This window comes from Tachypleus tridentatus, chromosome 13, assembly GCF_004210375.1.
Source record: "Tachypleus tridentatus isolate NWPU-2018 chromosome 13, ASM421037v1, whole genome shotgun sequence".
NCBI classification, from domain to species: Eukaryota; Metazoa; Arthropoda; class Merostomata; order Xiphosura; family Limulidae; genus Tachypleus; species Tachypleus tridentatus.
In genome coordinates, this window is record NC_134837.1 from 69,885,734 (window position 1) to 69,911,587 (window position 25,854).

A 25,854-nucleotide genomic window follows, 5' to 3' on the forward strand; every position below is an offset into this window, starting at 1 on the left:
GTTGTACTTGTCTAACATTACATAACTTGTATTGATTCTGCACATGTGCACTCATATTACCATATCCAGTAATATAAAACTGACCTTTATTTAGTCTTTACAAAGTGACCATTTCTTAACTGTGTTTTTATAGACTGGTATTTTGTATTATACAGTCATATTTCAACTGTCCTCAGCTAGGATAGTGCTACACTGCTAAAATCAAGGGTTTGATTCCCCTTTGTGTACTCAGCTGATAGCCTAATGTGGCTTTGCTATAAAAAGAAAACACACACACATGTTTCAATTATTATACATTATATATGTACATAGATTATTATTATTTAGATAAAAGTTAAATTTGTGAACCTGACGATGACCGAAGAAGGTCGAAACGTTGTTCGCTCTTCTGTGTAAAATATTTTCTCAACCCAAACAAGCCGTTTTTGCATATAAAAAGTTAAATTTATTTTTCTTAAAATATAGAACAGTAAATAAAGAATGTATTCTCAAGACGGCTGGTATGGGCATTAAAATTTAATTGGAAAAACAAAACACCTATGCTGAATAATGGTACATACCTTTATAATCCCAATTCTTATGATACATGACTACTACCAAACAAGGAAGAGTGTTATTAGAGTGGATAATAGTGTAGAATGTGTGCATGATTTATGTAATACATGGTTAAATTTCTCCACATGAGAAGGTAAAATCTGTTGTAAACCTGACAAAGTAAAGTTTTGCTTGTGACTTTTACCATAGTCCATACAAACTTTTATAATTCGAAGTTTGATCCATGAGATGGCAAAGCACACATAGCTAGTGTATACGGTTAGCTGTGAAACAAAATCAGGTATATTTACTGTCTTGAATTCAAGACTTTATTCCCTCAACAGTAAATCACACTTGGCCAATTTGTCTAAAACATCAGTTACATCGTAATGTAATATTTGTTGACATATAAAATAATCAAACTGTTTACAAAATTGTTTGCGTTTTTATCTTTGTTATTACACTTTTTCAAGGAAAGATACTCTTGTCATAAAAAATATTTTATTATGTTGTAGCAATAACAATTCTTACGTTTGAATAAAATGCAGTTAAGTCTTGCCAATATATATAGATTTGGTATTCATACAGTCTGTGTGTGTCACCAGTATATGTGGATTTGGTATTCATACAGTCTGTGTGTGTCACCAGTATATGTGGATTTGGTATTCATACAGTCTGTGTGTGTCACCAGTACATGTAGATTTGGTATTCATACAGTCTGTGTGTCACCAGTACATGTAGATTTGGTATTCATACAGTCTGTGTGTGTCACCAGTACATGTAGATTTGGTATTCATACCGTCTGTGTGTGTCACCAGTATATGTGGATTTGGTATTCACACAGTCTGTGTGTGTCACCAGTACGTGTGGATTTGGTATTCATACAGTCTTGATGCCAGGAAACCCACTTGAAATAAAAATGTATCAGAATGGCTGGTATGGGTATTAACACATTTGTTGATAAGCAGAGAACAATGTTTCAACCTTCTTAGGCCATCTGCAGGTTAACAAACAGAATATGCAACCGACTTTTACTGGGTGCACGTCTTAGGACAAAAGTGTAAATGGGTACAGGGTTGTAGGGAGACATTGCAGTAAGACGTTAGGTTATTAACTAGTTTTGGTATAAATGTGTTCTTTTATATTGGTTTAATTTTGATTCTAGTTGTTGTATAAGTAGGGCTTCTTTAATTTTGCATTTGTTTATATTTGGTTTCCTACTTAGTATCTGGGTGTTTTCTATGTTTATGTTGTATTTATTTGACTTCTGTTGCTCAAAAATGTACAAAACTGTTTTTTTTTTTTTGTGTGTGTTGTATGAATCTGGTTTTCATTTTTCTGCTTGCTTCTCCAATATAGAAGTGTTTTCAGTTGTTGCATTGTATTTTATAAATTATGTTGGTGTTATGTTTGTTAGTGTAGTTTTTCCATAGAATGGACTATAGTTTTGTACATGGTATTTACTGGAATGTTCTATTTTAAGTTTTTCCAAATGTTGGTTATTTCTTGGCTGATATCGGAAATATATGGTATACAGCAGTGCAAGGTGTTATATTTATTATTGGAATTTATTATTGTTTGTTTGTTGTTGACTGTGTTGTTGATCTACATGTGTGTATATAATTTTTCAACAGTTTTTGGAGGATATTTGTTGATGTTGATGAAGTGTTCTTTTATTTTGTTGATTTCATCATTAATTTTATCAGGTGAGTATAGTTTTGTATCTGTGTTTATTTGGTTTCTTAATATGTTTAGTTTTGTGTTTTTTTGTGTGATAAGTCCCAGGGAATGTGCTGTCCATTATTGGTGATTTTTCTGTGGATTTCTGTTTTAAATTGTGTATTGGTTCTTGTAATCTCGAGGGTAAGAAATGTTATTTGGTTAGTTTTCTTTTGTTCATAAGTGAGCTTAATGTTGCGGTGTATCAAATTAATGTGGTTGAAAAATAAGTGTGTGTTCTCTAGTGGAAAATAAAGAAGTAAAGCAATTAATTATCTTTTCTAACTATGAGCATTGTACTCCATTGCTGTTTGACACAGGTTGATAAGCCTTTTTAACTTTCCCACAAGGAGGAATATTTAAGAATATATGTTTTTTTAGGTTTTATATAAACTCTTTAATAACCAAAAAATCATAGAGTATTATATCAGTACTGTAGCATTCCACTGTAATGTATCAATTTTAGTAACTAAGCTGTATTTAGGTTTAAAAAAATATATATAATTTCAAGCAGATTAAAGTCACAACTTACCTTCTTGATATTGTGGATCAAAAGAAGGAAACAGCTTCTAACATATTAAAATGGCCGAGAAAACCACTTGGGAGAATTATAATCTGTTGATTGTTTATTCACATGTCTTATACTGAAGCAAATGTGTGTAAAGTATTGTTTCCAAAAATGGAAAGAAGTGAAGAGGGCCACTGTGTTTGATTCAGTACACAAGCCATATCTCAGCAAATAGAATAAAAATATGTGGCTCTTATTTTATATTCTAGCTTGTTATTGGTAATCTGAGTTCCTGATTCACATGAAACTATGGACTTAGTATTTTCACATTACAAACATTTAATTTGGACGGGTGCTGTATTCAGCATATCATGATTTAATTTGGACTGGTGCTGTATTCAGCATATCATGATTTAATTTGGACTGGTGCTGTATTCAGCATATCATGTAACTCACACAAATTGGTAATTATGTCTGTTCTTTTAATATTTTCTTTTAAATTAAGAAATTAACATTTGAAATATAATATACAATTCAGTACCAAACTTATTGATGTTAATTCATAAAATAGTAGTTCAATAAAATTTTGAATAGAAAACTACAAGTGTGATAATGTGGCCTTTGACCCATGACCCATAACAATAGAATAAAAAAACATTTTAGAAGAAATTGCCAGAAAGATTGGTAACATCAGAGAGCAGCCCTTACATTTACATAGGTATGATACAGTAACTGTGTTTTTTTGGTGTGTCTCATCATCATATTTGTAATTCATTTTTTTCTTTTTAGTCATTATGTGCTCAGACGGTACTTGACAGAAAGGAAGAAGAAAAGATATGCGACCATCTAATTACTGCTGCAAGACGAAGAGACAGTGTAGTTGCTGGAAAACTTGTTGAGAAAATACTAAACATCCTCACTGACAAACATGGAGCATGGGGGAGAAAAAGCATCACTTGGAGGGAATTCCTTAAATTAGACTCTTGGGAAGATGATGCAAGAAGACGGAAACGATTAGTACAGAATCCACGTGGCTCCAGTCATCCAGAAGCAACCCTAAAAGCTGCCCTAGAACACGGTAATAACACTTGTGTTATTTCAGCAGTATAAGAACATTTATAGAACTGCTAACAGCCTTAACACCCTAGAACATGTTAATAACATTTGTGTTATTTCAACAGTATAAGAACATTTTTTAGAACTACTAACAGCCTTAACACCCTAGAAACATGGTAATAACACTTGTGTTATTTCAGCAGTATAAGAACATTTATAGAACTGCTAACAGCCTTAACACCCTAGAACATGTCAATAACATTTGTGTTATTTCAACAGTATAAGAACATTTTTTAGAACTGCTAACAGCCTCAACACCCTAGAAACATGGTAATAACACTTGTGTTACTTCAGTAATATAAGAATGTTTATAGAACTGTTACCAGACTTAACACTCTAGAACAAGATAATAACACTTGTGTTTTATTAGCAATATAAGAATGGTTATAGAACTGCTACCAGACTTAACACCCTAGAACAAGATATTAACACTTGTGTTATTTTAGCAATATATGAATGTTTATAATACTGCTACCAGCTTTAAAACCCTAGAACAAGGTATTAACACTCATGCTATCTAAGCAACATTTGAACATTTATAGAGCTGCTGCCAACTCTAAAACCATAGAACCAAGGTATTAACACATTGTGTTATTTTACCAACATTTGAACATTTGTAGAACTGATACCAGATTTAAAAGGAGTGGAGATGAACATAAACTAAGACAACATAGTTTAAGGAGTTATCAGTACAACATAATATTCAAGATAAATGTAGTGTCAGTATCACATGGGCATAGATCTTGGGGGGGATGGGAAGATATATCCCCCTTCATTTTAGGTGGAGGGTATGGTGCAAACAGTCATCCCCGCTACAGTTTGGTCTGTTGATTTGTTTTATTGCATCACAGGCCTACAAATTGTGTGTTTATTCTTGTGATTCTCGTGTTCTTACCAATCGAATTACATAATTAGGCCTAGATGTAGGCTTATTCAGTAGCCAAAATATACACCTTTAATATAGGCATAGTTCTAAGCTTTTCGATCTAAGCGATAGTTCATAAGTATCAGTCAGTAGGCCTTAAGTATACATGCAAGGCTTGCAAGCACTATCACAGAATCTACCTACATCTTGTACGTAGTGTACCATTAAGTAATATTTTCATCACAACAGATTGAACAGAGCATGAAATTTGAAAATATTACTCCCAAGCATAAACTCCTGTGATCTAGATCTGGCAAGCCATTTGTAGCTTGTAGCTGCATCAATCTTATGTGTATATTGTACGGTTTTCCTATGCCATTTGTTCTTATGCATGTCTAGCAAGTTTTATTGTTGAATGCCTTACTCTCCTTAGCTGCCGAAGCTGCTGACCATAGTGTACAGTTAATGACAGGTTCAGGCCGCTCGGATCTAGATGCGCCCAACATCGCCCCCCTCTGCTCCCTTTAGCCTGAGCCTCGATTTTACAACAGGGCTCATTAGACCTGTGTTTGTGGCCTTAGTCTGAGCCTTTATTTTACAACAGGGCTCCTTAGATCTGTGTTTGTGCCCCTCATTAATCCATGAAATTTCAGATTATCACTGCCCTCTAAAAAAGTGCTGGTGTTTTATGGTAAAAGAACAATATATTCTCTTATCATAGATAGTAAAAATATTGTATTTTCTTGTATAATTAGAACACAAAAGGAGCGATTTCAATGACCTGAAACCTCTACTCGAATTGTATTGCTAGTTTTTGTTTAGGTGTTTTTATTTAATAGACGTGCTTATAGACATTATATCACAACGTGTTTGCCTTTTGATGAGCTTAACAGAAATATACTATATTTGTGATTGTTTAAGTATTTTTCGAGAAACTAGCAATTACTTGTGTTGTAACTAGCACACATTGTTGTCCCAGTAATACCCAGGCGATCAGTTGGCTCGGTAGTCACTATGAGGTTCGTGCGTTCAACTTAAATACATTGTACAGTTCAGTCCTACTTCCATTCTGTTCTATCTTTGTTCCTTGTATGTTAGAGCTTTTCTATAAAGACTATTTTAGCTTGTTGAGTCATCTGGGAAACAGATTCCAATTATGACAAGCAAGTGTCTGAAACTTTCCAATATTAGACAGTTCTGCAAGCCAGTTACTAGTGACAGTGCAGATGCAGATAATCCAACAACCTCAAGCAAAGGAATAGAAACTTGCCATACAGAGGAAATACCATGTTTATCAGAGGACGAGTCTGAAAATGCTTGTGCAACTATTGCACATCATGAACCACCAGATAGTTGTGAAACAAGTTTGTGCAGTAATGAAAAATCTGACACTCCACAGATACAGTGTGAAAAGTCGTATCATCCAGATGCTCATCTAATACCACAAGATAAAGCAAAATCTCAAAATATCAACTTCCAGGGCAAGTGGTTTGATGAGTTCCCATGGCTGCACTTTGACAGTCAGACTCAATAAGTTATATGCTTTCATCATGCCAAGGTGGAAAATAGAGGCCTTTTTACAGGGAAATTGGAGAGGCCAGTGGAGTATATTTTCATATCCACCAGTTTTTTGCAACTGGAAAAGGCAAAACAGAAATTCAACGAACACCAATCCTCCTCTCAGCACAGATTTGCTATATCTCCAGAAGGTTCACTTGATGTAACTCCAGTGACTGTTCATCTACATGATGGAAAAAAGAAGCAGCAGGAAGAATGCAAAAGAAGTCTAGCCAAAATATTCAGAAGTTTACATTTCTTACTGTGTCAAGGTTTAGCATTACATGGACATAAGGCAAACTTCCTGCAGTTAATGAAGCTTCTGGAAGAGGAAGATTCTGAGTTGACTGCCTACTTGTCAAAGAAAACCACATTCACATCACCTCAGGCTCAGAATGAAATAATGGAGGAAGTTCAGCCATTAAATACTGACAAACATAGCACACAAAGTGCAGCAAAGTGAAATTTTTGCATTAATGGTTAATGACACTTAGGATGTTACAGGTGCTGAACAAGAAGCAATATGTGTACGATATGTAGATGAGAACCTTGACGTCCATGAGACATTTCTTGGTTTGTACAATGTTTCCAACACAACTGGTGAAACAATATCCTCGACTATACTTGATGTACTGACTAGACTCAATTTACCACTGTCAGGATTAAGATCACAAACTTATGATGGAGCTGCTAACATGAGTAGTGTGTACAGTGGATGCCAGGCAAAAATAAAAGAGAAGCAACCGTCAGCTTTGTTTTTTCACTGTGGAGCATACAAGGGTAATTTAATAACGCAACTTGCAGTTGAAGCTTGTGAATGTGTTCGAGATTCTATCCAGTGGGTACATGAACTTGGTGTCTTGCTTCAGAGGTCAGACAAATACATGACAATTTTTGAAAATATTGTATCGTCAGACAGCCACAATGGTCCAGTTAAATACATCTGCCCACTGTGTCCAACACGCTGGTTGTGCCGCCTATCTGCAATTACATGTGCTAATGATCACTACAGTGACATTGTTGATTCTTTGTCTGAATTAGCAAATGAAAAATCAGATGTAGCAGTGAAAGCATGAGGTCTGCTGGACAGGTTTAACAAAGGAAAGACAGTTTTAGGATTGTTTATGGATCAGCATCCATCAGCTGCATTAGAGGAACTAAGCCGTGCATTCCAAGCAAAATCAGTGACAGAATCTGACATGATTGAAGCATCTGCAATGACAGTTGAGCAATTGCAAGGTCTGCTGGACAGATCTAACAAAGGAAAGACAGTTTTAGGATTGTTGGTGGCTCAGCATCCATTAGCTGCATTAGAGGAACTAAGCCATGCATTCCAAGCAAAATCAGTGACAGAATCTGACATGATTGAAGCATCTGCAATGACAATTGAGCAATTGCAAGTATTGTGAACAAAGGAAAATTACAACAAGATATTTGATGAAGCTGAGAAAAAGGTAACTTCCCAAGATCTGGTGTCTATTGAACTACCACGCATTCGCAGACCCCTCAGGAGGATCACAGGTGATGGCTCAGCACACCATTCTGAAACAGCTAGAGATTACTACAGAAGCCAATATTTTGAATTTGTGGACACAGTCATAGAACATCTGACCACTAGATTCAATGCAGACAACAATGACTTGAGGCAATATCTAGTACTTGAAAACATGATCACATCTGGCAAGATTGTCAACTCGGTTATAAACTTCTATCCAGAAATCTCTGCACAATGGCTCGAATTTTAGTTGCCCATGTTCAAAGGAACAACAAAAGCAGTATCTCTGAAAGGTGCAAAGGATGCTTACTGTAAAATGCATAAAACAAGCCAGCGGATGTTTAGTGAAGTGTTTCTTCTCATAAAAATTTTGCTTGTAAGTCCAGTATCCAGCTGTGAATGTGAACACAGCTTTTCCGCATTAAGACGGTTGAAGACGTGGTTAAGGTCAACTATGTCTCAGTGCCACCTCAACCATGTGGCAATTTGTCACATTCACAAAGATGAGGTCGACAAGATAAATATAGAAGAGCTTATGAAAGAATTCATAAACAGATCATCACAAAGGAGGTTTACGTTTGGGAACATGTAGACTAGAGGACTAAATGAATCTTACTTCAATGAAAAGTATGAATAATTATGTGCTACGTTGTATTGATGTGTAATTTGCAAGAGTTCGCAAAGACATTTTAATTATTTTTATCAAACAACTTGAACAATTTTTCAGTGAATATAAACTTATCAAAGGTAATTACTAATTTTATTAATATTTGAAAACGTAATTCATGCAATGAAAGTTATAAGTAACCTTGTCAAGTATAATGGCCATCGTTTATACTGTGCAGTGTGCAGGAATAAATTCATGTGGCAGTTAATTTGTGACACATTTGGCTTGATTCTATTAAAATTTTGAAAACTGTTCACAACACCTCACTTATACAAACCTACATGGATACCTTGAAGTATCATGGCAACAAGATTACTCTGTGACTGCATGTTTACAGCTTTCAGGTTCACATAATCAGAGATTACCAACTTGCAAATTGAACAGTCCACATAAGTGGTTGCAAAAATCATCCCCCCATCGGGTGTAAAAAATCTACACTCCTGGTATCACATAGTATTGTCTTCAAGATAAGGGTAGTGTCATCATAAAATATAATATTTGGGCTTAATGCTGTGTCAAATTTTGTATTAGTTTTGCTGTTTCTCTAAACTGTGATTTACTGTTGGTCAGCAATAAATGCAACTGTTCATTTTTCCTAATTTAGTACAATCCATAATTGTTTAAATATAGTATGGTTCTTCAAATTGCTTTAAATCATAATAATTCAAAGGTTATATTTTGTTTACAGTAGAGTTTTGTCTTCAACTTGTACATTACTAACAACTTTTCATTTGCTTGAAAATGTAATATTAACGTTACTGAACTTCTTGATATGACAGTGATACTCTGAACAAAACTTTATTTAACCTTGTTTTCATAATGGGTAATTTAATGTGTTGTTAAATAACAAAATAAGTGTAAATTAACCAGTATTAGAGACTGTTTGGGTGAAAGTAGTTTAGCTGTTTATTTTAATTGATTTCCAGGGGCTCCTGAGGATGCAATACTTCAAGCCCGTGAAGAGTTCCACAAACAGGTGGCAGCCACTAGAAAGCACCAACACCTACAGAGCAATGATTTGCTAGATGACAGTGACCTCTGGGATGATAAAGATTTAGATTCAGAACTTCAAGGTCTGTGTTCACACGTTTTATTAAAGAGTATTTCTTGTAGTTTACTATAAATTATTTTATAAAATGTAAAACTATGTTAGTATTATCATAAAATAAAAACACTTGATACTTAGAGTTGGGGGTTTCCGTGTTTGATAACATAAAATAATTCATTTACCACTTGTAATTATAATAGTGTCTTGCATATATTCTCTGTTTCCATTAACACTTGTAAGGTTTCTTTTATCTCTTCTTTTATTTCATTTAACCCAGTTTTTTGATAAAGTGTGAAAAAGTTGTTGACCTTACATTTTCAAATAAGACTTTTGACTTACTGTATTTTTAGAACAAACAGATGTAATTTTAACACATGATTATGTGTGTTTGTGGTAAGAATTAGTGTATCATGTTCAGAGTGAAAATTGTAATTTCTTTTTAAATACTGAGTATTTTATATATAAAAACATTAAAACGATAAGAAAACTTCTGATTCAGGCACTGTAAACTTCAGCACCAAATGTAAACTGATTGCACCAGGTGTTGTTGCTCCGGGCATGATGTCTATTACACAGAGTGAGCTCTTCTTTGAGGTGGATGAAGAAGACCCCGAATTCCAGAAGATGGATTCAGAGGTAGGCCCATGGATGTTGGAAACAATACATGTAGTGGTATTTCTGTTCATAAGTGCAGTGCTGTTGGCTTTAGTATGTGGCAAGAATCATTTACAGACAGGAAATTAAAATCTTCCATAGATAATGACTTCCATTTTCATTCATTTTTAATGACTGTTAATAGTGTGATAAAAAGGTGTTATCTGTGGTCTATGTCTATACTCTTCTATTATTATTCACAATATTAACAGAGAAATGCTGCTAAATGATTGTTAATAGTGTGGTAAAAACATCTTATCTGTGGTGGATGTGTACTACTCTGTTATTAATAGTAGTATTAAAAGAGAAATGTTGCCAAATGTTTGTTAATAATGTGATAAGTACACATCACCTGTGGTAGGTGTGTATACTTCTCTATTATTGGTAGTTTTATTAATACTGCAAAATAGTTGTTAATAGTGTAATAAATACACCAATACACATCATCTGTGGTGGATGTACACTTCTCTGTTATTAACAGAGACAATTAACTGCTGTCAAATATTGTTGATATTATAATAAATACAAATCACCTGAGGTAGGTGTGTATACTTATCTGATAGTAGTAGTATTACTAATAGAAAAATGCTACAAGTATAATAAACGCATCAAACGTTGTGAATGTGTATACTTTTCTATTATTATTATTAGTAGTAGTAGTATTAACAGAGAAATGCTGCTAAATAAATCTTAATAGTTATAGATACACATGGCCTGTGGTGGATGTATACCTCTCTAGTAGTAGTAGTAGTAGTATTAACAGAGAAATATTGCTAAGTGGTTGTTAATATTGTGATAACCCAACCATCTTTGGTGGATGTATACAGGTCCCCTATTGTGTATCTTTGTACTAAATTAAAATAAAACAGTGAAATGGGTGAAAGAAAATAATTGATATAGACTTTAGTCCCTGAAAGCTTACAAAAGCTGTAACCATCAGTGTTTTTAAGATTGAATTCAATCATGAAAAAGAATAATATAAATTTAAAAACTAGTTATACTTCCAGTGTTAATCAGCAAGCATATAACGTTCTACGTTTTGTTATGTTTGTATGATAGTGACAGTTCATGTGTTTGTTTGTTGGATAATTCCTTCTATAATACGAGTTCCACCTCTGAAATGAAAGATAAAATTTCTCTGGTTTGTTCTCTCCTGTTGTATGTGTATCACAATTGAAGTGAGAGATAAAGTTTCCCTGGTTTGTTTTACCTTATTGTATATGTAACACAATTGAAGTGAGAGATAAAGTTTCCCTGGTTTGTTTTACCTTATTGTATATGTAACACAATTGAAGTGAGAGATAAAGTTTCCCTGGTTTGTTTTACCTTATTGTATATGTAACACAATTGAAGTGAGAGATAAAGTTTCCCTGGTTTGTTTTACCTTATTGTATATGTAACACAATTGAAGTGAGAGATAAGATTTCTTTGGTTTGTTTTCCCTAATTTATAAGTGTATCGCAGTTTAAGTGAGAGATAAAGTTTCTCAGGTTTGATTTTCATTATTGTATGTGTATGATAGTTGATATTGTAATAGTTTTTTGTGTTGTTGGTTTCTAACCAACCTGTTATTCTTGGTGTGTATTTTATGATATTTAGATTTTTTACTTGGTGCATGAGAACCATCCACCCTGGAGCTCCTTCTGTGTTCTATTTTTTAATTTAAAAAAGCTTTATATAAACTATTGTGTTCATACAAATAGAAAACGTTGTCTGGTAATGTTAGAAAGGTTTAAAACATTTTTACTTCTCTGTCATTGTGGATAAAAGAACACAGTTTTGTTCATGTAAACTGTGTAGTGTAGCAATATATTTTTCTACCTGTATGTCTGCTGTACATATTATAAGGACTCATACTTGATAGTAGTGTTGGATATTATAGATTATGTTAACCTTTTCAAATATGTAGTTTTCTGAAGTGTTTAATGGCTTTCATTATAATGTTTTAAAACTTCAACCTAATACGTTCTGGAGTACGTCATGGTCAAAATTTTCTAACCCTTACTACACTTTGAAAAACTTGTAATGGAATGAAACATGTTAGATAGTTAACTTAATAATACTTGACTATTAAATTATGGAGTGAGAAATGGACCTTGCTCTGTGTGTTAAGTTGTGTATCTCATAAATAATTTTTATTCATTTTTTTCAAACATACACCGGTAGATGGCGTTACATTAAGGTAAAACTTCTTTGATAGATATTGGAAAGATTTGTTCTATAAAAACTGAGTTAGGTTTAAGGAGTTGTATTTGTGAAGCGACACTAAAATAGTACATTCTTTCATTAGTAATGATATTTTAACTTTGAATAAAACTCAATTTAAATTAAATTGTATAATTTTAATTTTCGGAATATATAAATCTAATGTTACAACTACACAAATGTAGGACCTAGAAGTATAAAATATCCTTAATTTTTATGAAATTTCATCCTATTGTATGATCAACAGTGTTTGGTCATTTTAATTTGAGGTTTTTGCTTCATGACTGTGTAATTATTGTTTCCATGGAAATCGTATCGACATTGTAGTTTGGTGTTAGTTTCTGTGATAGCACTATGAAAACGTTGTTTTGACATTGTTTCCAAAGTACCATTTCAAGGTATTGTAGTTGAGGATTTATAGTATTATTGGGACATTGTAGTTTTGGATTTGTTTCCATGGTAGCACTATTTGGACATTGTAGCTTGAGGTTTGTTCCATGGTAGCACTTTCAGGACATTGTAGTTTGGAATTTGTTTCCATCATAGCACTGTTAGTTATTGTCTCCATTGTTAAAGGATGTAATCTAAATGTTCGTAAGTAATATGACAGATAGCCTGGTATAACGTTTTTTGTAACATTTGAATATCTACTGTAAGCATGACATTTTAAATCACTTGATGGTTTTGTTTTAATTGTAAAGTAATGAGTAACAGAATGTTGGATTTGTAGGATGATCAAAGCTACAGTGGAAAAGTATAAGGTGTACACTTGCGTTTTCTGTTTATGTAATTAATTATCTCACATTATTGTTTTACATTGTAAATGTATTTTTACAGTAGTTAGCATATCTTTACAGTTTCTGCCTTGAGTTGAAAAAATAAGTTGTATCTCACTGTACTTTATACACAGATCAGATAAAGCTGTTGAACTGTCTTAATTTCGTAGAAATTTATAACTTTTAAAGAGAGTCACATATAAGTTGTGTAACCTAACACGGTGAATTTGGCGTAAAGTTGGTTTCAGGCATAAGAACTGTTTCTGTGAGACCACGAACAGAAAGATTTTTGGTCACAAGAGTGACCTATGACTGTCAAAGATCTTTGTTGATGAGGATATATAGGAAGGTACAAGCCTAAGCTGTGTCCAACCTCTGGTGGTTAAACAGCTGCACAGACTTTATAGAATTATGCTCTGTTTTGAGAGACCTTTAGTTTGTGTTCCTGCTGCGAGAACAAAATAGCATAAAGGATACCTCAGTTGGATTGGTGACAGATAGACAAAGGATCCATGTTGATTTCTGATATGCTAGGGCCTTGAGAGTATGTAATGATACACTACATGGCCAAAAGTATGTGGACACCCATATGTACTTGTTGAACATATAATTTCAAAACTGTGGGCATTAATGTGGAGTTGCACCCCTTTTGCTGCCATAACCAGCCTCCACTCTTCTGGGAAGGCTTTTTACCAGATTTTGAAGCATCGCTGCAGGGATTCGCTCCTATTCAGCCACAAGAGCATTAGTGAGGGTGAGCACTAGTGTCAGGTGAGAAGGCCTAGCTCACAGTCGGCATTCCAATTCATTTCAAAGGTGTTTGATGGAGTTGAGGTCAGGGGTCTGTGCAGGCCAGTCAAGTTCTTTGAGACCAACCTCAGCAAACCATGTTTTTATGGACCTTGCTTTGTGCTCAGGGACATTGTCATGCTGAAACAAATAAGGGCCTTCCCCAAACTGTTGCCATAAAGCTGGAAGCACATAATTCTCTATAATGTCATTGTATGCTGTAGCATTAAGATTTCCCTTCACTGGAACTAAAGAGCCTAGCCCAAACTATGAAAAACAGCCCCAGACCATTATTCCTCCTCCACAAGACTTTACAGTTGGCACTGCATTTAGGCAGGTTGCATTCTTCTGGTATCCACCAAACACAGATTAGTCTGTCAGACAGCCAGATAGTGAAGTATGATTCATTACTCCAGAGAATGCATTACCACTGCTCCAAAGTCCAATGGCGATGTGTTGTACACCAATCCAGCCAATGCTTGACATTGCAGATGGTGATCTTAGACTTCTGTGCGGCTGCTCAGCCATGGAAACCCATTTCATGAAGTTCCTGATCAACAGTTCTTGTGCTGACGTTGCTTCCAGAGGCAGTTTGGAACTCAGTAGTAAATTTACCAACTATGAACAGACGATTTTTACATGCTACGCGATTCAGCACTCGTCGGTCCCGTTCTGTGAGCTTGTATGGCCTTCCACTTCATGGCTGAGCTGTAATTGCTCTTAGATGTTTCCACTTCACAATAACAGCACGTACAGTTGACCAGGGCAGAAATTTGACGAAATGACTTGTTGGAAAGGTGGCATCCTACGACAGTGCCACGTTGAAAGTCACTGAGCTCTTCGGTAAGACCCATTTTACTGCCAGTGTTTGTCTATGGAGATTCCATGGTTGTATGCTTGATTTTATGCACCTATTAACAATGGGTGTGGCTGAAATAGTTGAACCCACTAATTAGAATGGGTGCCCACATACTTTTGTCTATGTAGTGTAAGTATTAAGGTGGCATTCAACCGTGCACTACTTTTTTATCGTTATAGGTATTGTTTTAATGTAACATTCAACAATTTACTACTTTTTGTCGTTATAGGTACTGTTTTAATGTAACATTCAACCATTTACTACTTTTTATCGTTATAGGTATTGTTTTAATGTAACATTCAACCATTTACTACTTTTTTATCGTTATAGGTACTGTTTTAATGTAACATTCAACCATTTACTACTTTTTATCGTTATAGGTATTGTTTTAATGTAACATTCAACCATTTACTACTTTTTATTGTTATAGGTATTGTTTTAATGTAACATTCAACCATTTACTACTTTTTTATCGTTATAGGTACTGTTTTAATGTAACATTCAACCATTTACTACTTTTTTATCGTTATAGGTACTGTTTTAATGTAACATTCAACCATTTACTACTTTTTTATCGTTATAGGTATTGTTTTAATGTAACATTCAACCATTTACTACTTTTTATCGTTATAGGTATTGTTTTAATGTAACATTCAACCGTTTACTACTTTTATATCGTTATAGTTACTGTTTTAATGTAACATTCAACCATTTACTACTAACATTTTTTATATGTTATAGGTATTGTTTTAATGTAACATTCAACCATTTACTACTTTTTTATCGTTATAGGTATTGTTTTAATGTAACATTCAACCATTTACTACTTTTTATCGTTATAGGTATTGTTTTAATGTAACATTCAACCATTTACTACTTTTTATCGTTATAGGTATTGTTTTAATGTAACATTCAACCGTTTACTACTTTTTATATCGTTATAGTTACTGTTTTAATGTAACATTCAACCATTTACTACTTTTTTATTGTTATAGGTATTGTTTTAATGTAACATTCAACCATTTACTACTTTTTTATCGTTATAGGTATTGTTTTAATGTAACATTCAACCGTTTACTACTTTTTATATCGTTATAGTTACTGTTTTAATGTAACATTCAACCATTTACTACTTTTTTATCGTTATAGGTATTGTTTTAATGTAACATTCAACCGTTTACTACTTTTTATATCGTTATAGTTACTGTTTTAATGTAACATTCAACCATTTACTACTTTTTTATTGTTATAGGTATTGTTTTAATGTAACATTCAACCATTTACTACTTTTTATCGTTATAGGTATTGTTTTAATGTAACATTCAACCGTTTACTACTTTTTATATCGTTATAGTTACTGTTTTAATGTAACATTCAACCATTTACTACTTTTTTATTGTTATAGGTATTGTTTTAATGTAACATTCAACCATTTACTACTTTTTTATTGTTATAGGTATTGTTTTAATGTAACATTCAACCATTTACTACTTTTTTATTGTTATAGGTATTGTTTTAATGTAACATACAACCGTTTACTACTTTTTATCGTTATAGGTACTGTTTTAATGTAACATTCAACCATTTACTACTTTTTATCGTTATAGGTATTGTTTTAATGTAACATTCAACCATTTACTACTTTTTATCGTTATAGGTATTGTTTTAATGTAACATTCAACCGTTTACTACTTTTTATATCGTTATAGTTACTGTTTTAATGTAACATTCAACCATTTACTACTTTTTTATTGTTATAGGTATTGTTTTAATGTAACATTCAACCATTTACTATTTTTTATCGTTATAGGTGCTGTTTTAATGTAACATTCAACCATTTACTACTTTTTTATCGTTATAGGTATTGTTTTAATGTAACATTCAACCATTTACTACTTTTTTATTGTTATAGGTATTGTTTGAATGTAACATTCAACCATTTACTACTTTTTATCGTTATAGGTACTGTTTTAATGTAACATTCAACCATTTACTACTTTTTATCGTTATAGGTATTGTTTTAATGTAACATTCAACCATTTACTACTTTTTATCGTTATAGGTATTGTTTTAATGTAACATTCAACCGTTTACTACTTTTTATATCGTTATAGTTACTGTTTTAATGTAACATTATAAGGAAAACACACGATTATCTTCGTCGATTTTAAACATCTCTTCTAAATCTAATTATTTCAAACGGTAGTAAACGAAACTTCGTTTCTCTATACTTGGAGTAATGTTGTTTCATATTTATACTAACAGAGATCAAATACGTTTCGAACTCCTATGGTGTCATTGTTTCATATGATAAATCGTGTTGTGATCGCAACATCAGGCCAATTGTCCTCTGAGCGACAAAAAGTATTGTATCTAATATAAACCGAGAATACCACCTACTGGTACCGCCAAGGCCTAGTATGACTTGGTGGTTAGAGCAGTATGCAGAAGGTAAATATAACTTTTCTTTGGTAATAGGGCCAACATAGCCAGGTGATTAAGGCAATCTACTCGTAATCTGAGGGTCGCGGTTTCGAATCCCCGTCACACCCAACATGCTCGCCCTTTCAGCCGTGGGGGCGTTATAATGTGATGGTCAATCCAACTATTCGTTGGTAAAAGAGTAGCCCAAGAGTTGGCAGTGGGTGGTGATGACTAGCTGTCTTCCCTCTAGTCTTACACTGCTAAATTGGGGACAACTAGCGCAGATAGCCCTCGAGTAGCTTTGCGCGAAATTCAAAACAAACCAAACTAACCTTGGTAATAGTGTAGCCCAATAGTTGGCGGTGGGTGGTGTTTAGTAGCTGCTTTTCCTTTAGTCTATCACTGAAAAATTAGAAATGGCTAATGTAATTATTCCTGGAATAACTTTAAGTGAAAATCAGCAACCAACAAATATTGATTTTTCCTTTTTTTAAATAAAAGAGAAATCTTTCTATGTAAAGTGTTTCTTTAAATAGTCTGGCATACTGGGTTACATACAAGAACCCTTCCTGGGCCATAGGTGCATAAAACGTCTTGGTAGTGCCCAAGGAGACGCTCCATCGTGTAACAGATGATTTTTCATGTTCGTTGATATACGGCTGGAAGGAGAAAATAGCTTGTGCTACTTTAAAGTAAGAGATTATGTAATAACTCCGTCCAACAGTTTGTTGTGCGTTCGGTTGGCTGCGTCCTAACAATGATGCCAGCAGTTCACCGGCTCTGAGCTTCTCACAATAGTTATTGTTCGAGCTAAAAGTTGAGATTTCCGGTATTCTTCTTTTTTAAAAAACAAAACCTTGGGTAATTGATAACAGGCTTGATTTAAATACTGTTTGTTTGGAATATGTGGACGATAAAGTTATACAAGACAGGTTTAGATACTTTATTATATGAAATTACTTTCAGTTAGTAATTATATTTATATCTCGCGGCTAGACACTGTTGTTTGTGTGTAAGCTAGGAAGTTACTTGTGTATTTACTGCTTAATAACGTTTTTGTATATCAGCCAATTAGTCACTGTTTATCTGTATGTCAACCAGTTAGTCACTATTATTTCTTATTCTTTATTTTATACGCACCAGGTTTTATCTGAGATGCACTTTTATCCATTTTACCGAAAACCACGGTAAGCTCTTTTGATATTCCGTATGGTGTATCCTTAGCTACATAAAGTTCACCGTGAAATATGAGGAACCACACGATACGCTTGACAGGTTTAACAGGACAGGTATGCTTGTAATATAAGAAAGAAAAACGGAAGTTACCGTCAGAACAAGGTTTATATATTGTTAATGAAAAGGAATAATTACGTGCTGAAATGAACCGCTATTAGCCTGGTTTCTACGCTCAAATAGCTTTTTCGCGTGACAAAGGGGGCGTTCTTGTCCCGAAACACCTCATATGAGAAGTTATTATATGGTAATATACACTCTGTATTCGTGACTCATGTGCACTACATTTTTTTGAGTTAATGTATTAGATGATGTATACATGTCTGATAATAAGATATGCATACCGTGTCGACACACAAATTTACTCAGTAGGCCTAGGTGTCCACAAGCATTATACCATCAAGTTTAGTCACATGTTGTAGCTACATCAATATACCGTGATCTCTTGTCGAAATCTGGTTGATATGTCAATTAACCTTTAGAAACGTCAAATATCATCAGTTAAGCCTAATAAATAATTATATCATTGATCCCTGATCACACGGTACAATGTCCGGTTACTTCAACCAACTTACTAAATACAGTTTAACTTACTAGTAGCTCATCGGTAAACTTAAAAGCTCCTAACGTTGAAGTTTGAAGATCTTTGAAACCGAACAAACAACTCATTGCGAAGCTTTGCGCTTAACGGCGAACAAAAGCAATTTACCCGTAGTGACACAGAAGTGTTTCGGCGGACTTACAACGTTATAAACCGGGTTTCGATATTCGTGATGGACAGAGTACAGACAGCCCATTGTGTTATATTTTGCTTAGTTACAAACAAAAATTGTTTAACCGATCTTTTTTACGGTACATTAATGACAGTGATAGATTTCACTATTGAGGTACCTTAACCACGATCTAACTAACTTACTGGTACGGTGCTTTTTCGTGTAAGCACAAAATAAACTGTTTTAGTCCAACTGTTAAAACATTCATGTACGTTAACAATAATGTACAATATTTTAGTTATGTTTTAAGTAACTTTTCAACGTTATCTGTGTCTTTTGTTTTACACCTTCCTTTCCACAGTAGATTAGGGTTAACGTTGAAGCCAGTAGTAGCTCTGCACTCTGGGTACGACTGACATTGTTTGACATGCTACAGAATATATCATCATAACAGTCAGTTCAGTGTCTGCTTTTTGTCAGTCCTCCTGTGTTATGTTTGCCACAGTTAGTGTCTAATATCTGTCAGTTCTCCTGTGTTAAGTTCATCACAGTTGTCTAATTGTTACTTCTCCTGTGTTAAGTTTATCACAGTTAGTTGTACAATTTCTGTCAGTTCTCCTGTATTATGTTTGTCACAGTTATTTGTGTAATTTCTGTCACTTCTCCTTTGTTATGTTTATCACAGTTGTATTATTTCTGTCAGTTCTCCTGTGTTAAGTTTATTGCAATTAATTGTCTAATTTCTGTTACTTCTGCTGTGTTAATTCAATCACAGTTAGTTGTCTAATTTCTGTCAGTTCTCCTGTGTTAAGTTCATCAAGTTAGTTGTCTAATTTTTGTAAGTTCTGCTGTGTTATGTTTACCATAGTTTATTCCGTGTGTGTTATCTTCTCATGTTGGTAACGCTTTTTGCAGTGTATCTGTTTAATTATCTTCCGTTCTTTTTATAAACCACAGATGGTTGAGTGTTTATGTAGATTTTCCTTCATGTCTCAGAAAGGTCCGTTATAAAAGTGTCATCTGAACAAGGACACAATAATTCAAGCTTTGATTAACTACGTAACTGTTTATTTAATTAATTTGTTAAGTTATTATACCGTTATTATTCAGGGCAAGTTGCCATGTTGTTTTGACTTGGGTGACAATCGTGTGTCATCTTGCTCGCCCATGGGTAGCCAGTTCTTGTGGTTGTGATCTCTTTTGTGATAAGCCCCTCTTGACTTCTGTCGCTGAGACCTACTTCGTAAGATAAAAACTGCCCCTGCTGGGCCCCTTCGGTGGAGTTAAGCGTCCGTGTTGTGTAAAAATTCAAGGTCTTCGATGCGATGTAAAGAATATTTAAACAAAGTGTTACTGTTTTTCTGTTGGTCACCCCTATCTCGAGTATCATCTTTTCATATTTTCAAATCCACATGTAATTGGATCTGTTCTATGTATCTTTTCTGTAGTGATAGAGTGTGAGAATTCTGATGAAAAGCTTAGAGGAAACTAGCCCTCCTCTAGTACAGCGGTAAGTCTACGAACTTGCAACGCTGAAATCAGGAGTTCGATTCCCCTCGGTGGACTCAGCAGATAGTCAGATGTGGCTTTGCTATAAGAAAAACACAGAGGAAACTACCATTACTCTTTCTATATATTTTAACCAACGTTTCGCTTATTCTAACATCAAAGAGGTAGCCGAAAAAGCAAAATGTTGGTTAAATTATAAGTAATATAGGTGTGGTATAAATGTTGTTGTTTTTTTAAACTTTTTGTCAAACTGTACAAAACCTTCTATTATGCGCGGTAAATTTTGAAAGACAACAATGAACTCGACAACAGATAGAGTGAAACCTTTCACAGCAGTGAACGTAAAATGTTATATCGGTGTTGTAAAAAGGAAAATACATTCAGTACTTACCTTTAAACGTTTAATGGTCCAAACTGTTTCATGTCTTAAATCTACTAGTTGAGGGTTTCTTAAGAAACAAACACCGTATGAAGAACGTTAGATAGTTTCGTTTCATTCTTTTGTTATTAATACCCTATTGACCTCATTAGTAGTTAATTATATACCCTGAATTGTGATAACGAATACTTGTCTCTTCAGCTGACTGAGTTCTCGTGTGTTTGTAATTCAAAAGTCCATAAGCGAATGGAAATGTCTTATCCAGGTATTGTTTGCTGTGAAGTACAAAGTTACACAATGAGCTATCTGTATTGAAACCCAATATTTTGATGTTATAAGCTTTCAGATTTTCTTCTGTGTCACATGGTGCTCGTAATAAATTACGAAACAGCTTGCGTAATTTTATTGTTTTTTTATTATATTTATTTGCACAGTTGAAGTAAGTAGTATTTTCTTGTAAGTATTTTATAGCACGTGACCTGCGACACACATCTCTTGCGAGTTTCATCAGTATCATAAAACATGCGCAATTGAAAGTGCACCATTTTAATATAGGAATAAGAGACGATCAAAGCAATATAGCGCTTAGACATTTTAAGATAAATTGATAATACTAATCGATGTTAAATAAGCTAACGTATGTTAAATTTATATAAGGCCTAACAGTTAGGCTTAAGACCATTAAAGCTTAGGACTACTTTTGACAGACATGGATTAAATGTGTTTCGATTTGGAGTAATTTAAAATAGTTTGAAATAAGTGTTAATAAGTTTATTTCTACGTTTGGTTTTATGAATGTTTAAATATTCTTAATGAACTGAATCTTCGTTTTAAATGTTCTAGGACTTTTAAATGTTTAAATATTTTAGCGCAGAATCATTGCAAAATAAAAGGGTATACATTTTATAATAAATATTAAAAACACCTTTGAAATCCTCAACTCCAGAACCACAGATTACAAACTCTATTAACAATGCCTTTCCATTTTCAGAGATCACCCAACACTAAATAACATCAACTCCTCCCTGTTGTCATTGATTGTAATGAATTCCGAAGTTTCAGCGTTTCACTTCAGATTAATTACTATTTTACAGACACAGTGTATGTAGTTGTATTTACGTCATTCTTTCCAATGGCTTCTCTTGTAAATGTTATTTATTTAAACACGTGTATGTTGTTCACGTTTAAATTTGTTCTTTCTAAACTTTCTGTTCAATACAAAAACTCGCTCAGTGCTAATGTTGTTTTCTGTATTTCGATATTATGAACTAATTTTTTGAGATATTAACGCTGATGATGGAATTTGAGGAAAATTCGAAATTTTTGTTTTTAATTAATTTTTTTTGGCATTCCCGGGTTTATAATAATTATTATAATGTTAGAACTGTATAACATGTTTCTACTACATTTGCCCAATATCTTGACACATTCATCGAAAACCAGAATAGCGACTGTTTCATAAATGTGGGTTGTTACATTTTTTTATCTTTGTAACATTTGGAAGGTAACGGGAGTAGTTGTGATAATGTGTCACCACCTTGGACTCTACTCTTTGTAATTGGTAAACAATAAGTTGGCAACTTCTAAATGTTTTATATCCTAGTCGTAGGAAATAAGAGGGCACTCATTTTGTCCAACCGAAAAAAGAAAAACAATAAACTTGAATTAATATTTGGTCCAATATTAGAAATCGCTGTACACTAAATACGTATGAATAAATAAACTAAATATTGCTTAGCATATATGTTGCACTGCCCTTCCAGCGTTTCAGAACTTTTATCATAGTAAAGCCAGCGATCAGAATTAGAACTATTAAAATCATTGGTGACGTAAATAGTAAGCTTCATGACAAGTATTATTGTAATTCTGGGTTCGATTTCTATGGAGGACGTAGCCCTGATGGTCAATTCTGCGTTTTTCAGTACAACAAACAAACAAAGTACTTAACATTCATATTGAAAGATCCATATTCCTGTCCTTCTCTGTACCGTGAAAGGTGTTGTCACTTTTAAGTTCTGATGACAAGTCTGTATTCCAGTCTCGATAGCCCGGTATGGCAAAGTGGTTAGGATGCTTGGCTCCGAATCTGAGGGTTGCGGTTCGAATCCCCGTCCCACCAAACATGCTCGGACTTTCAGCTGTGTGGCGTTATAATTGAACGGCCTGTTCTACTATTCATTTGTAAAAGAGCAGCCCCTGAGTCGGTGGTGGGTAATGCTGATTAATTGCCTTTCAATGCCAAATTAGGGACACCTTTCGGAGATAGCACCCTGTAGCTTTGAGCGAAACTCAAAACAAACCAGTCTTAATGACTTCAACGAAGAAATTTTATTATCTCGTGAGATTTGGTGTTACAGCTCCTATCTTTATGTAGACTATGTATTTTATTGGTGGAAAACCCGTATTTCAACCTTTCTTTGTTCATTGAAATTTGTTTCAAACTGCATTTGTTTCTCGTACAGAGATTCTTGATGACGAGAAACCCACTTGATATAAAAACGTATCTGAGAACGGCTAGTATCGGTATTAACACTTCTTTTGATGAGGAGAGAACAACTAATTAATAACCTAACATCCAACTGCAACACCCCCTACAATCCCATACCCGTTTATACTCTCGCCCCTAAGACCTGTCCGGCAACGGTCGCTTGCAAACTCTCTCTTTCTTAACCTGAAGATGGCCAAGGAAGGTCGAAACATTGTTATCTCCTTATCGATAGGTGTTAATACCCATACCACCCGTTTTGAGATACAGTAATACAGAGATTGTTCTTAAACTTACATCTGTGTTGTTAATCGCTTCTATTTCAGCCTTTTTTTCTGTGTTGTGAAAACTTGAAAAATCGTTGTTTTTGTACTGTACATTCTTTTTTTAATGTGTCACATAATTACATGTTTTCGAAAGTTTAAGCCTGTGGTGATTGTTTGAGAATTAAACATATCGGGTTTTTCCAATCTCTACAAGTTGTGATTTATATCATAGAATACCTGTGCGTATCTACTTCCTCTATCACCGCAGTATAATCATTTTAAACGTTGGTTCTTAACTTTTAAATCCAGAAGCCGCCCTTTGGCCGTTCGTTGAAAATGTCAATTTTGTCCATTATTAAAACCACAGTTTAATTGTCTCTTTGAGGGAACCAGTGAGCGTGGTTCGCTGCCATCATTAGAAGTTACGTTTCAGTTCTCACACAAGCTGACAATTTATTTGAGATTGAAACCAAGGCCAGATGACAACGACCTGATTGCCCCTAGCGGTGATTTTATCATTTAAACGAGTCCCGTGAGTTGCAGGTATTAACCCACTAACAGCCAGGTCAGGCTGCTGATGTATTGTCCTGTCTAGCTGTCTCCTAGTGTCTGACGTTATCTGTCCGTCATCGGAATTTTTCTTGTTCTAGTTGTGTGCATTTAGAAGACTGCGGGCCATGTCGGGAAATAATCTTTTTACAAGCTCGTATCATTCTGCTTGCGTATATGCCACGAAATCGCTTTCTTTATTTCCCACAGTTGTGAGAAGTTGTACTTTTAATTGGAAAGACTTTATATATATATATATATATATATGTGTGTGTGTGTGTGTCTGTGACAGTGTCTGTGTTTAGGTAGGACTCGGCTAAAAGGGAATATGTGTTTTGAAGTGACATCTTCCATGAAATGACCTGTAAGTAGACAAAGCCTGACGCCCAAAAGACCAAACAGTGTCTCACACTTCCCTCTGTAATAGTTCAATTTTTATCTTAAATGACAAACCTTGGTAATGATCACGTTTTAAACACGACGAGAATGTGATTTCTCGTCAGTGTTTCGAGTTAGTTTCACAGTTAACGAGACTCCTTTATTGCAGAGAACAGTCCCAGTTACTAAACTAGTATGCTACAGCACGGTGTTAACATGATGGTTATTAAAAGAAAGACGTTGTGGTTCGCATTTATTTGTATGACGAAACGTTTAAAGTTTTATGTATGGCAACACGAGAGTACATCACTGTTTGTCTTCGAGAACTTTTAAGGTACAGTAAAGAAGTGTCGTCACAAGTATTACGGTAGTTAACATTATGACGTTATAACTTTGGTAACCCTAAAGGTTTTTATTTAAGATGTACTACTGGTCAAATTTAGTTTCAGTGACTTATTTACAGTACGTGTCAACTTGGAGTTGTTTTTTTTACTTGTTTGCAGTAAGTCTTGTTTATCTACACTATATTAACTTTATTAACCCTAACATGTCTTGCATGTCTACCCTTTGCCAACTTTATTAACCCTAACATGTATACATTCTGCGGTATGTGCCACGTTTGATATATCTGACACATCTATACTGTGTCAACTCTACTAACACTAACATGTCAAAATTTTACAGAATGTTCCATGTTTAATATGTCTGAAATGTGTGTACTGTGTCAAATTTATTTATCCTGACACTCTACACTCTACAGTATGTAGATATATCTACACTGTGTCAGCTTTATAAATCCCAGCATGTCTACGCAATACAGTACATGTCATGTCTGATACATTGGGATACCGTGACACATCTACAGTATTTGTTTCAGTTTCAATACTGTGTGTCATCCTTAACGTCAGTAATATTTATTTTCATAAACATTTTTAGGCTTATATATAAACTATTACCTACATTCTCAAGTTAAGCCTTGAATGATATGTTAAGTAATTATTCTAATGACGTATTTCAAAGTGGTAATATTTTGTACACAAAAGTAAGGTATCAAGTTCCTCCATTATTCACCAGTTCCTTTCATTACTACCCTAGGGTAGGGGTGGGATGAGGTTCTGTACCCGAA

General features: G+C 34.2%; 1 protein-coding gene and 1 long non-coding RNA gene across 4 annotated transcripts in view; one reads left to right on the plus strand and one right to left on the minus strand.

Annotated features, from left to right (window-relative positions):
• The window catches only part of LOC143237289 (neurobeachin-like), a 210,664-nt gene that overhangs the window by 112,001 nt on the left and 72,809 nt on the right, over nt 1-25,854 (plus strand). For all 3 annotated transcript variants that reach the window (XR_013019973.1, XM_076476365.1, XM_076476364.1), the window contains exons 34-36: nt 3,551-3,839; nt 9,388-9,534; nt 10,009-10,145. Coding sequence is in view for 2 of the 3 variants with exons in the window: in XM_076476365.1 (XP_076332480.1) it covers nt 3,551-3,839; nt 9,388-9,534; nt 10,009-10,145 (573 nt within the window). In the remaining variant the exon portion in view is untranslated. The remainder of the gene's footprint in view (nt 1-3,550; nt 3,840-9,387; nt 9,535-10,008; nt 10,146-25,854) is intronic.
• On the minus strand, nt 20,209-22,083 carry LOC143237375 (uncharacterized). Its single transcript, XR_013020041.1, has 2 exons — nt 21,063-22,083; nt 20,209-20,753 (listed from the first exon to the last, which is right to left on the minus strand). It is a non-coding gene; the product is annotated as an uncharacterized LOC143237375 (long non-coding RNA).